This window comes from Pistacia vera, unplaced genomic scaffold, assembly GCF_008641045.1.
Source record: "Pistacia vera cultivar Batoury unplaced genomic scaffold, PisVer_v2 Contig405, whole genome shotgun sequence".
Taxonomy (NCBI): domain Eukaryota; kingdom Viridiplantae; phylum Streptophyta; class Magnoliopsida; order Sapindales; family Anacardiaceae; genus Pistacia; species Pistacia vera.
The window spans coordinates 1,694,057-1,709,177 of record NW_022196230.1 but is presented as its reverse complement, the minus strand read 5'-3'; the positions used below and the strand labels follow the sequence as shown (position 1 = coordinate 1,709,177).

Sequence of the window (15,121 nt, the reverse complement as noted above, 5' to 3'; positions counted from 1 at the left end):
CATCAACTCAATATGCAAAATTGTAAAATCTCCTCCAGCATAAGCTCTTCACCTTTTTTGATGTGAAATTTCACAGGCATGTGAATAATCTCATGCCCAACCATGCAAATTAAAACCCACTGCAAAATCTAAATACCCTTACGAGTTAATACCAATATTTTCCCAGGTTCACTACTTAGATATAAAATATAGGACAATGCTATGTGCACTAACAATTTATACTAATTCAAATACTAACATTGAAAATTTAAAATTTCTAAAAAAAAAAAAAAATTCAAATTTTCAATATTAGTACTTGGATTAGTACAAAATGGTTAGTGCACATAGTATTATTGTAAAATATATTAGAAAAACTTTTTCTCCAACTTACAAATTAATTAATCAAACTCTCGTTATCATATTCTTTATATAATTTGACGTTTTTTGAATCCTTTTTCGTTATTATATAGTAGGTATTTTTTATTCTTTAGACTTCTATAATCATTTGTTGAATTCAATTATTAGTATCGTTTAATCAAATTATTTTTATTTATCTTGTAGCATGGCGCCTAGGGGTGTTCGGTTCCGAGTACCCTGCACTTTTTGAAGGAACCAGAATCGGAATCGGAACCAGAATTGACGGTTCTTTGAAATTTGAAACCAGAACTAGAACTCAAATAATTAGGTAAACCACGATATTATNTTTCTATTTCATCTGTTGCTTCTTCATGGTTCTCATTCTTGTCAATTGCAGCACAGTCTTCTAATTCAATTGGATTTATTTTATCACCAAGATCCGACCCATTAGGCTTCTGCTCAGAACTCTTCTTTAACTGCTAAACACCAATATAAAAGCAACCATAAGTAGTTAGAAATATAGAATGTCAAATGAACTTCAAAACTATTTCTTTTCTTTTTTTCCAAAAAAGAAAGAAAAAAGGCTCTTTTGGAGGAACTGGAGAATTTTTTTTTTTTTTTTCCAGCAGCTACCCAGGTAAAGGTTTACCTTGCCTTTTGTTGACTTCTCTTTCCTTAGCTCCAAGGGATACCTACATCCAAAAGAAGTCTATCACTCTAACTACAATATCACACCTCAAAAATTTATGTTGCCCATACGCAAAATCAAACTTAAATGCACCATATTGCAGAAATATCTGGCACCATTACAATTAACCATGAGGTATACTGTGGAATTACTAACATTTTTCTTTGCAAACCTAACGTTCCTCTAAATTGTGAAGCTTTTACAAATAATGAAAGACCTTATCCCATAAGCCAAAGTGCCAAATTGATATCATCACAAATGCCTGCTCAGAGGCATTGACAAGAACTCATATAATCTAGTCTATCACGGGAGGACAGAGGAGAAAGGGAGAGACAAGTTGGGGGGCCTACCATCGATGATTGTCTAATTGGAAGCCATAAAGTTCATTCAAGAATAAGCTCATTAAAACATCACCTACACAGACAAATCAAGTTACAAATATGAACAGTGATGAATTCATTGAAAAGTAAATCTCCAATGTAAGAAATAACATAACTAACTCGTCTCAGATTTACTCAACAAAGCATGCAAAGCTTACCTTCCCTTTCCATATCTACAACACCGCCAAATAGCACAGCACGCTTCTTATGAACACACATGGAAAACCCAGCACGAGGCCCAGGAGGCATCCCACTTTTCTTCACCTAATATAAAGGTAAGTATAATGTTTGCAGTGAAACAGATTGGCAAGAAAAGATATCTCACAAAAGAATAAGTTACTTCAGGAAAATTTTCCATTAAAAGTAAGGCAGTGTAAAAATTGTTTACTTAAAACCATTTACTAATTTGAAGAAGATTAGAATGAAGCTACAGCAGTCAAATGTTAACATACAAATTTTTGAATCATAGTTTCCTCAGATGCCACATGTCTCAGATACAAAAATATGATACTGAAAACTTGAGTAGCAGATACACAAACATACAGAGTGCAAGAAGAAGGCTACTTTTACCTCCTACAAATGGAAATCTTAATACAATATGAAGAATCAGAAATCATGCCAGACTCAAGTTAATAAACAATCACTTATTCAACCTAATTGAGCATAAATGCTAGCAAAATACTTGAGACACTCATGGGTGAAGATTTTAGTTAAATTATCATCAGTGTGATACTTTTATTTGTGCAGCAAATATCCGGCATAAAATATGATAAATTTATTTGAATAACACAAACATACAGAAAGAGAGATGGCAAGAAAAGGCATAGACATAACTCATACAAAACTTGCTAAACTCAAATTAGTCACATATTGATCAGTGTCATCATATATCTCATTGTAGTGAACTAAGTACACTAAAGCTGAAGAATATAATTATGTTTATTATTAAAATAAAGGTTACAATAGTAAAACTTGCAAATCCAAGGTACAACAAGTTTTAGTTTTGCTGAAATGAGTAGGTGGTTCAAATTATCTTCATTAAAAAACTATGATGATGGTCCCCTGAATTATAAAAACAAGATGATCAGGACATATAACCAAATATTTAAAGTATCCCAAGATTGGAAAATGTTTTTTCAGTGCTTACATCCATTATCAAATTCCATTATATGATTATCAATATAAGTATCTGAGCTCTATGTTAACATATTATTACAGGGAATGAATTTAAAGGCAGCATGACAAATTTCACATATGGGGGATGCAATTCTTGGACTCACTAAATCAAGCTCCTCTTCAAATCTTAACCATCGAAGATAAAAAAGAATACAAACCTTGTTCCATTCCCAAGTCTTAGGATCAAGGGACCACAAGTCTGAGTGAACAATTCCTTTCTCAGAATCATTCTTGTCAGATACAACTTCTTTGGAATAGCCACCATATAAAAATATCTGCAAGAATTAACGTAATTAGTACAGATGTGATCAGTTTGTAATTGGCATAAAGAACTATAAGTTATGCTTGGAGGAAGAACTAGGACTTAAGCATATTTAACTTTATGAAAATAAAAGATATAATAAGCAATCAAAAAAAAAAGTATGCAATACTACAAGCAAATAATTATTAGTGTAAAGGAAAAACTGTTTAATAGTTCCCCTAATTACTTCTCTAAGCATTAGAGATGACAATAAGAATGGATTTACAGAACATTAATAAACCCCTGAAGATAAACTACAATAAATTTTCCTCAAGTCCATCCAATGTAACAATCTAAATGGTAAACGATGCCCTTGTGGGCTTGCAACAGTGTTTAGGAGACAAAAGACAAAAGCAACATCTGTAATAGCCATCAATCAGAAAAAAACTTAAGCACAGCTCTGCAATGGTTCTAACAAAGTGAATATAAGCACACTCACCTCATCCTGATAGACAAAAAACTGAAAGCCACTCCTGGCACTCGGCCACATGGAACCAAGCTTAGGCTTGATTTCTTGCCACTACAATACCACATCACATTACTTTCAGTGAAGCATACGATAGAATTTAGAAACATAACATATAATGACCTCACAGTAGTATCTTACACAACGAAGCTAAATATATTCACCTTGAATTGGTCAAGGTCAAAGACATGTAAATCATTGTAATACCTGCACAAGAGTAAAAGATGCATTAACTTTTAAATGGCATATTTTAGCAATATCAAATATTACATCAGCATTCAAAGCTCCATTCAAATTAGTGATGATACATATTGCAAGTAACAATCATAGACATTAGACCTCAACGTGCAACTCCATGACAGTTATTGAAACAATAAAAAGATTCCAAAACCTTTTTTAGCCTCCACATTTTGGAATACATCTGTCCAGAATTTTGTTAGATTTTTAATGGTGCCAAATTATTGAAATATCAAAAGTTAAGAGCAGAAGAAGACAAATCAATAATCTGAACAATGTAAGTTGATCAACTCGCCAATAAGACTTAAGTGACAAAGTATTATTATTCTATAAGGTCGTTTTAGATTTTACTTACAAATAACTGTATATCACGGTTATACAAAATTAGTCTTTACAAATAAAGTGACCTTATACACATGATGATGTAGTCATCGTCACTATTAAAATGAACTAAACCCTTTTAAGAAAAGATGTACACCTAATAGTGGCCAAAAAAATGTAAAAACAGAAAACAACAAAGGAGAAAGAACTCTTTGATCCACCTTATAAATAAAGATGCACTATATATCCAACTGTTATAATACATATACCATTATACTCACATCCTTGCCACCAGTTAAATCCCTCACCACAACCCTATTCGATTGAACCCAAGCTCCTATGTCAGTTTGTTCAAATCTAAACACATTCTTTGAGAAAAGCAACCAGCCAAAGCAAATTTTCCTCAAAAAACTACAATAAAATGCATTCCTTGAATAATATAACGTATATGAAGGCAGACTGTAAACTTTGCTATATTTGTCTGTTTCAGTTAAAATGATCATCCTCAAAGAAATCATGAAGAACCTAAGCAAATGCATTGGTCTTTCGAGAAACAGTGACTCTCCTGGAAATTTTCAGAAAGAAACAGAGCTACAGCATGGTAAATCTGCTATTAAATTGTCCATAAAAGATTGGGATATAGAATGTAAAATTCAAGCAGACATAGACAACCAACACCAAAAGTATGAGTTATAACGACAGAACTCTTAACAAAAATTTGTAAGGACCCATCAACAACCTTACTTCCCTAAGAGTGTCATAGAAGCCACCAAAAACAAAAATCTTGTGCTTGTATAAAACCTGTAAAATAACCAAGGATACCAATAATAATATTAACTACTAAACCAGAAAATTATTGAGAGAGTTTGGATGAAACAGAACTTAGATTAGGGTATTTTCCCTTTCTACAACTTTTTCAATTTAGCCTTGCACCTAGTGCAATTGGCTAGAGGGCATCAAGGCTTTTCACATTTGTGGAAGTGCAGAATCTAATTTGAAATTTATTTACACAAATTTAGCCTTAGAGCTGATATATTTGTTTCTGATTTAACTGGCATTTATCAGTTGCAACCATACATGGGAACAATAATATGAAGTTGGTATATTTACCAATAAATTTATGAACATAAACTTTCAAAGAAACCTAAACTTACCATTCGATGACCTGACCGTGGACTAGGACACCCCTTCAGATTCAGTTGTTCCCATTGATTTGTCTTCAGGTCCAACATCCAAAAGTCCTGTAACAACAAAATTCAGAGGCAACACAAGATACAAAATAATTGAAATTAAAACTTAAGAGAGAAAATGAAAGCAGAAAAAACCAAGATGAAATAGGTTTCACCTTATAGTGATGGAACCGTTCTTGATTTGGGGATGTAAACTCACCACCTACCAAGAAGCAAATGCATTTACATAGGTAACAAGAGAAAAATAAGCGCTAGTGAGAGAACAAGTTTGTGAACGTAATAAGCCAAAGTTTTGCGAAGTTTACCAAAGATGTAGAGATAATTTTTCCAGGCAACTGCCTGATGAGCACTGCGAGGAGGGGGACTGTTGGGGCTCGAAATCAACTTCCACTCCTGCTTCTCCACATCATACCGATAAAGATCACCGTACACAAATGTCTGCACCAATCAAAATTTACCATATTTATTAGCAATCAGAAATAGCAACATCTATTTACTGGGAAATATAGTCATATCAAAAAGACTACCGAAATTCTAACCTTATTGCCATTGTAAAATTCACCTCCATAAAGTATTAACTCTGTCTCTTTCAATGGATTTATGTTGAGCTAAGCAATTAATCAATAAAGTCATTGTAAGAAAGGAAACTGAACCAATTCAAAATAGTCATTTATAGAAAAGATACTGAAACCAATTCAAAAACATAAATAAAATTCTGAAAACCGTAAGTAAGAACATTACTGTACAGTTAGATCGGCGAGATGGTGCGGGAACATTTTCTTCGATATGGACCTCTTTCTTCTTAGCTTCCTCTTTCTGAATACTCAACTGTGAAATAAAAATAATTGAACAAGTTAAGTAGAGGGGAAAATAAAAAAGAAATTGATTTTTGCAAATAAATAAATAAAAGAAAAGTAATTTAATGTTACAAGAATGGCGTCAATATCATCTTCAGGAGAGAGTTTCTTGGACTCCCTGCGCGCTTTCTTTTCTTCAGCTTTGGCTGTTTTTCTCTCCGTTTTTTCTTTGCCTTTCCCAGGTTTTTTGTTTTTCTTCCCCATTTTTTTGCTTCAATTCTTCGTAAACAAAACTGAAACTTTACTTTGAGCGCCGGCAGTGCAGGCGACGAGAGAGAGGCAAAAGCAGAACAGAGGTTTCAAATGATGGTGTTTCACGTTACGGCGCCGTTTTGATGAATAAAAATTTCCGCCCACCTTTTCCTCTCAATGAACGAAACGACGTAGTTTAAAGTGGAGAATTTAGCAATGTGCTTACGTTTCTTTCAAACAACAGTTGGAGCTGGAGCTGTATCGTTAACTGGAACACCAACAATGGAAGACACGTCGTTTGAACTTAAAGGAAATGTCATGGCAGACATTTCATTTGAACCCAAGAATGGCATCTCATTTGGAGTTGCAGCTGCATCATTGACTGTATGTTTCAGACATGAAAAAACTTTTGAAATGAAGGGAAAACTTGCAGGTGCGTAGGCGTAGCACGAGTTGGGGTTTCATAGAAGGCGATGATATGAAGAAAGCCTATCATAAGCTTAAACTTAGCCTCACTGAACAGTGGACTACATTGGTGTTGAATGCAAGTACAAGAACGTTAACTGGGCATGACAGTTAGCAAGAGGCAAATGTTAATGCCCCATTTATTAAGTGACAAGTAATGCATTCTTCCACTTAGCCCATTTTTGCCACGTGGTATAAAGGGTGAATTTACTTTAATGTACAACTCACTCTTAGTTAGGCTCCTCACATCCATGATAAAAGTGCGATCATGAATCATGGTAGTATATGTCTTATTACAAGAACACTTCCTCTCATGGTAGTATATGTCTTATTACAAGAACACTTCCTCTCATGTATTACGTGAATTATCGTATTTATAATGAATGATAACCCGACTTTATGAAATCATATTTAATAATTAATTATTGCGTCAATTTTATTGTCTTAAATACAATAGGCATCTATATTGTCAAAATTATATGTATACACAAAATTAATAATAGAAGACTTTAATCGAAATTTTCAAATTTACATTTGCAAAGCCTTAAAATGATTTATTAACAAAATAATTTACATAAACTCATATTGCTTACATGAGCCACACACACCTTGGGGGAAAAAATTTTGGTGAAGGGATCAGCGATCATATCATTTGTGTTAATATGTTCAATTGATACATGACAATCTCGAACATCTTCTTTAACAATAAATACTTTATTTCGATGTGATGACATCGATTTACTTAACATGTGTCGTTAGAGAACCGTAAAGTTGTTGTATCATCACAAAATATTTTTATTAATCTTTCTATTGATGAGACCACCTTTAAATCTATGATAAACTATCTTAACCAGGACACTTGAGAAACTGCTTCATAACACACTACTACTTCAGCTTCCATTGTGGAATAAACTATCTTCGGTTGTTTTACACCACGCCAAGAGACTCTTCTTCCAACAAGGAGAAAAGTGAAGTCTGATATAGACCTTCTTGTGTCTTAACATCCAACATAATCTGAATCTGAATATCCGATTAACTTTAAGTCATCAACATGCTTATAGACAAGTATGTGATCTTTTGTCCCTTGAAGATTTCTCAATACCATTTTTACTGCTATTTAGTGGGTTAGACTAGGATTTTGTTGAAACCTATCCAAAACTCCCACTACATATAAAATGTAAGGTCTTGTGCAAACTTGAGCATAATTTAGACTTTCTATTTCAGAAGCACAGTAAGTATTCTTCATGGATTAATGCTCTAAATCAGTCTTCAGACATTGTTCAATACTAAGCTTGTCTCTTCTTTAACAATAGATGTTACACTTGATGAACAGTGTTTCATATTGAAACACTCTAAAACCTTTTCAATGTAACCCCTTCGAGGCAATCTTAAGGTCTTTAATGACTTGTCTCAGTGAATCTCAATGCCTAAGACATAAAACGCTTCACCCATATCCTTCATATCAAAGTTGTGAGTTAAAAGTTATTTTGTTTCATGTAGCATTCCAAGATCATTGCTAGCTAAGAGAATGGCATCCGCATATAGTAAAAGTATAACAAAACTACCTCCTTTTATCTTGATGTAAATGCATTAATCAACTTGAGTTTCTATGAAGTCAAATGGCAAAATAGTTTTATCAAACTTTAAATATCATTGTCTTGAACCTTGCTTCAAGCCATATATGGATCTCTTGAGCTTACAAACTAAATGATCTTTTTTGTCCGAAGTGAATCCTTCAGGCTGATCTATGTATACCTCCTCCCCTAAATCGCCATTTAGAAATGCAGTTTTAACATTCATTTGATGTAAATCAAGATCATAATGAGCTACCAATGCCCAAAATTATTCACAGAGAGTCTTTTCTAGATACCAGAGAGAAGGTTTCATGGTGATCAATTCCAACTCTCTGGTTATAACCTTTCACGACAAGTCAGGTCTTGTGTCTATCAATTCTACCTTGCGAGTCCCGTTTTGCTTTGTAGACCCACTTACACCTCACAATGAAAGTATTTTTATGTAGATCAACAAGATCCCAAACTTGGTTCTATGCTATGGATTCCATTTCATCCTTCATGGCATTACACCATGAAATGGAATCTCTGCATTTCACTGCTTTCGAAAAAGATGTTGGATCTTCAATAATACCTCACATCTATTTCAAATTCTTGGAGATATACTTGGTAATCTGAAGAGAATGTTGACTTTTTAGTTCTTGAAGATCTCTTTAGACTTTGTTCTATATTTTCATTTTCTTGAATTTGAACAACCGGTTCGACAAAAACTTGCTCTTGATGTGGTACTATATCGTGAATTTGTTTTCCATGAGCCACAAGTAAAAGGATTAATCTTTCACCTTTAGTTGTAGCAAGATTTTCAATTGCCTTTGAGTTTGAACCATTGAGATCAATGTTTCAAGATTGATTACTCCCACTATTATTATTAATTTCTATCAACTTAGCAACCTTTGATTCCACAACTGTAAGGGAATTTGAGGGACAATAAAACTTGTAACTCTTTGATTTTTCAGAATAACTAATGAAGTATCCATTGATTGTCCTTGAGTCTAATTTTCAAAGATGTGGATTACATATTCTAATTTCAGCCGGACAATCCCACACTCAAGTGTGTCACATATTAGGTTTTCATCATTTCCAAAACTCAAATGGAGTTTTAGGAACTGCTTTAGATGGTACCCTGTTCAAAATGTATACAACTGTTTTGAGAGCTTCACTCTATAGGTTTGAAGGTAAATTAGAGTTATATATTATACTTCTAACCATGTCCATGAGACTATGATTCCTTCTTTCAACAACATCATTTTTATCTGGTTATCTAGACATGGTATATTGTGCTTGAATACCTTACTCTTGAAGGCATTGTGTAAACGGATAGGCAATCGGTCATATTCTATGGTTCTATCGTAATATTTTCCACCTCTATCTGATCTTACAATTTTGATCATTTTTTCCTTTTTGTTTCTCTACTTCTATCTTGTATATCTTAAAAGCATTTAATGTTTCGTCTTTATGATGTAAAAGGTAAAGGTAATAAATCTTGAATGATCATCAATGAAAAAGATAAAATATATCTGACCATTTAGACAAGGTGTGAGTGGTCTAGAAATATCATTATGTATGATTTCTAAGTTCTCATTGATCTTTTGGCACCCCTTTTTAGTCTGTTTGGTCATTTTTCCCTTTATACAGTTGATACAATAATTCAGATCGGTGTAATCAAGAGTCTCAAGTACCTCATCATTTTCCAACTGTTTAATTTTTTCAATTGATATATGTTCCAAACATCAGTGCTATAAATTTCTAGATTTCTCATTCAAATATAATCTTTTAGTGCCAGTATGATTAATAAAAAGTAAATTACTTTCAAATGTTAGATCTAAATTTAAAACAAATAGATCATTTAATAAAGAACCACGACCTACAATTATGTCATTTTTACAAATACGAAAATTAGAATAACTAAAACTAACTTCATAATCCTCATAAGTTAATTTAGATATAGAAATTAAGTTCTTTGCAAAAGTAGGAACATAAAAAAGTGTTTTTTAAATCCAACACATGTCCATAATCAAGTACTAATCTATAAACTCATATGGCTTCAACTTGAGATATTTTCTTGTTCCCAGTATAATAGTATTTCTCATTTTGCTTGAAAGTTCTTGTTTGCAAGAAACCTCGCAAAATGATGGCAACATGAATTGTAGAACTATAATCAATCCACCAGTTATCAGAATGAGTATCTAATAATTAGATTCATAACATATCATAAACAAAAAATTACTTTTATCTTTCTTGTCAATTTCTTTATTCACCAACCATTGTTTATATTTTAGATAGTCCTTCTTCATATGTCCTTTCTTCTTATAGAAAAGAATAATGGGGAGAAATTTTAATGCCAGATGACTTCATTGGTATCTTCCACTTATAATTTTTAAAAGACTTGTCTTTAGAGTTGTTGGTTGTGAGGCGCAAACTTTCTATGCCCTCACTTTTTGGTCTTTCCCCCTCCTAAACATACATGACTGATAATTCATTCACTGACTTGTTCTGTGTTGCAAGTTACCTTAAGGTTGCGTTTGGTTTAGACAATATTTTATTTTCAAAAAGATAGGATTATTAGTGATATAGATAACCTTGAACATTAATAAAAAACTCAACAAAAGCAAAAAAAATAGATTAATAGGTATAAATTATTATGTATAAATAATTAATGTGTTTAATTAAAAGTAATTATAAAATACCTAAATATTATTTTATTGAAATGCACTTTACAAGATTAATAGATATAAATTAATAGTATATTTGGTTAAACAGGTACACTTTTGGCAATGCCACATATGGAGGATATTTCAATTCGCACGTATTCTATCCATAATCCATAACAAAAAAAGAAAGAAAATATATTAATTACTCCGTTATTTTTTAAACATATAAATAGCTAAACAAAAGAAAAAATCAAAACCCAAGACCATCACCGTTCATCACTTCCCACCACCCACAATGTAACAGCGACACCATCCCTCAACCCACCATCACGGTTCATCACCACCCATTCACAACCCCACCTCTCAATCAGCAGATCAACCATAAAAACAAATCAAACTATTAAAAACAGCAACCCATATCAATTCTCAAAATATCCAAACACTAAACCTCTTCATCAACAACCCAGGCCGATGACCCGAAAAGCGCATGATGGGGCTGCCGTCTAGTCGTAATCTGGGTGGCCCTAGAGTGGCCTGGAGGCTTAGCCGCAATCAATCAGTCATCGAATCATGGCCTGGTGGCTTGGCCGCAATAAATCGGCCATTGAATTATGGCCTGGTGGCTTGGCAGCGATTAAGCGGCCATCGTATAGTGGCTTCAAAGCATGGCCGCTTTCGATTGGCCACCACCACCACCATACCCTTTTTTTTGGTAAATAAAAACTGTAATTTCTTTTTTGTTCTGTTACGTTGAAATTGTTTATGGATTTTGATTTGATATTTGCGAACAGAGATGGTGGTAAATAACAATCTCATTCTCAAAGAAAAGAGGGGCATTTGTGTCCAAATAATTAATTGATAAGGTCAAAGAAGTCATTTTACAGGTTTGGTTTATTTGTTATTTGTTGACCATAGGACAGTTGTGTCCAGAAATTTTACTAAGTGACGGTAATATTGGAACAAAAATCGAATTATTACGATAATCTTAAAATACCACCTCTTCAATTGATAATTACATAGCCCTATAAAACCTCTCAAATTACTTGAAGAATGAAAGATTATCGCAATTTTCTATTATTATCTGAACCAAATAGAGTAATGACTGAATTAAAAGGTAAATTACCAAAGTAATCCCTTTACATCCCTAAGGGGCCATTTGGATCGGGGGTAAATAAAAGAATCGGGATAATGTTAGTTTATTTTACAAGATCCTTGTGTTTAATTTGCAAGTAATAAAATATTACAGTAATCTTTTATTATAAATAGTGTTTATTGTTGGTAATGTGGGAGGTAATCTTATTACCTTATTTACGGGTGTTATTAAAACATTACTAAGGTAATTTGATTTTTCTATCTATTTTGCCCTTAATTAAAAACCATTTCGGACACAATTGTCCTCAAATATCTACCAAATAACAATTACGTAGCACCCTTACATTTGAGAAATTAACTAAAATACCCCAACCACAAAAAAGTTTAAAAGTTAACAAAATACCCCCAACCGCCCAAGACCACTACTGGTCGTGACTCACCACCACCGGCCACCGGTATTAGTCGCCGTAATGGTTCACAACTAGCAGGATCTAGTCGGTTATGCGCCGGTAAGGCCTTTTCAGGCCATGGATCACAGATCCATGACTGAAATGGCCAGATCTAGTCTTTGGTTGTGAAATGTGGTCGTGAAATGGCCATAGATCTAGCCGTTTTCCCACCATGGATTTGTGATCCATGACCGTTTTCGACTTTGTCAGTGCACGGCCGACCATATACAGCCAGTCGTGCGTCATTCTGTCGACTGCCGACGGTGGCCGGCAGTGGTGGTTGGCTACCGGTAGTGGCTTGGGGTGGGTGGGGGTGATTTTGTTATAAATTAAAGTTTTGTATGGCTGGGGTGTTTTAGTAAAATTTCAAATGTAGGGAGTTAAAAGAATGGTTTAAAAAATAATAATAAAAAAATACTATTATATTAATATTTAAAAAGGAAGGCAATTTAGTAATATATATAACATATCCACCAATTTATCCTCCCATCCAAACATATTATTCACCAATTTATTCGAACCAACCAAATATATTTTCTAAACATTCACAGTAATCTTCAAGGTGATCTTTCTTTCTGTTAATATAATATACTTCTATAATAAAATATTATATAATTCAAACGGCCCCCTAACCATATGCAGCTTAAAGATATTATACTCTTTAAAGAGAGAGTTAAGAATGAAAGTCACAAGAAAGGATTAGATGTCAATTTATAATTCCTTTAATTGTGCTGCTAAATCCCTCTTACGCATGATATGATCACACACTCCCTTTAATCCATGATGTTTCATGGAACTCAGCTTTTCCATAAGGGTGCTTGCCATTTGCTTTCCAAATTTTATGAATTAAGCATCCACTACTGTTAGATAATCAGTGGCCTTAGTACATACAAGTTTTGAATCTCTAATGCTATTAGAAATGTTTGCTTTAATGAGCATCAGACTCTAATAGTTCAAGTGTTCCCAATTCTCAAAATAAAATGTATCAATTGGCATACTTAATTCTATAATGGCAACTGGTTCGCTAACGCGAAGTGCCAAATTTAAATCCATACACACCAAAGTTAGAAAGATTTTTTTTTTCTTTAAATCCATACACACCAAAGTTAGAAAGATTTTTTTTTCTTTCCATTCAGTATAATTCTCCCCAATCAGTAATGAGAAATAAAATTGATTATCCAACATAACTACAAAAATTGAATAATAAATGTTTAATACATTAACGTAAAATTACTTTATACTTGTATCAACCCGTGTTAATAATCAATTACAATTTACATGTGAGAAAAAATCATAACTATTCTAGTCAGACTAAACATAGAAGTATAACACTAAAAATTTGACTAGACATACTCTATAGTCCATGTTTAACAATCCTGATTAATTATACTTTCTAGATTACCTGTAGGCAAAATCCATAATCCATAATGCTGATGTGTGATTTTGACACCAACCAAACGCACGTGTGAAATGCTGAGCAGGCCCAGAGAACACACATGAATATGAAAATGAGAGTAAATGCAACAGACAATAGTGTTTAAAGTGGTTCGGATGCTAAGGAAGCGAATCCTACATCCACTGATTTTTAGAGGTCAGGTCGCGTTAGCGGACTGACTTACAAATGATTGTACAAGAGAGAATGCTATGTATTTTTGAGAGAGAGAGAGAGTAGCTAATCTCGTAAATGAGAGAAGAGCTCTTAATTTATAGTGGGATGGATTAAGGTTATCATTACTAAATCTGTGAGTTGGTGGGATTATCCGTGCAAATCCTTATTTATGTCAGATTGCCCACCTTCCGGAGTGATTTACGCGATTTGGTGCAGGGATCGGATACGTGGAGTTACTATGGCTTCTGGCTGGTTTGGCGCGCACCCACTTTACTAACAGGAGTGGGCTACTTAGGTCACCACGCGACGTGGCTGCTTTTAACTGGCTGCGGGCCTACCCAAGCTTTGACCTTTTATGATGACCGAGTCTTGCGTCAGCCCTATATTTCTTAGGCATAACAGAAGTCCCCTAGTTTTTAAGGTTTGAGAGTCAAACCTTGGAAACTACAAATGCCTTGATCTGATGTGATTGAAGAGATGTTGGCCGATCCAACCTGACTGTAAAGGAGATCGCGAGGACATCTTCCCATAAGCGACCTAGGATGATCCGCGACCTTAGGATCATGACCTGGTCACGGTCACCCTGTACTAGTGATAATCCCGACCTGAGGGCATTCCCGACCTGTTCTTACTACTTAACAGCTTTTTAAGATAAATGGCCATGCTGCTTTGTAGTCGGTCACATTGTTTCACGATTGACGTGAGATGGAGTCGAACAATCACGTCACTTCACGAATGATGAGAAGTCTGAAGAGTCACGTCGCCTCACGACTAACGATGAAGAGTGTTTATGGTAACAATCTTTTTGGATATTATCCGTTGCACCTTTTGCAGCGGATGCATTAAATGAAATGTTCTTTACCCTGACAGACATGCCTCATGCGCAATAACTACCAGCCATGCGCATTAAATGCAAGCCATGCTGAATCCCTATCAGAGCATTAAATGCAGGTGTGGGTGCATTAAATGTGGAAGAGGGAGAACGTGTCGTCGCTTGAGCGTTTCAATGGGAGGAGGTGACAATCTGGTTTCCTGAGGCGTGACGGTCACTCTTCCTTGTTGATTCATGACACGTGGTCGCGATCACGGTCAGATGTGTTTTCCGCCCAAACATCGTTTGATTTCAGGAAACCAAAGCGC

General features: G+C 34.3%; 1 protein-coding gene across 1 annotated transcript; it reads right to left on the bottom strand.

Moving 5' to 3' along the window:
- Positions 1–677: 677 nt before the first annotated feature.
- On the bottom strand, positions 678–6,255 carry LOC116142136 (kelch domain-containing protein 4-like). Its single transcript, XM_031427575.1, has 14 exons — positions 6,025–6,255; positions 5,837–5,923; positions 5,635–5,703; positions 5,401–5,533; positions 5,251–5,297; positions 5,060–5,146; positions 4,645–4,706; positions 3,512–3,554; positions 3,321–3,401; positions 2,739–2,855; positions 1,563–1,668; positions 1,375–1,438; positions 986–1,028; positions 678–815 (listed from the first exon to the last, which is right to left on the bottom strand). The coding sequence occupies exons 1-14, from the start codon at positions 6,154–6,156 to the stop codon at positions 678–680; spliced, it is 1,209 nt and encodes a 402-aa protein (XP_031283435.1). The 5' UTR covers positions 6,157–6,255.
- Between the last annotated feature and the right edge of the window lie 8,866 nt (positions 6,256–15,121).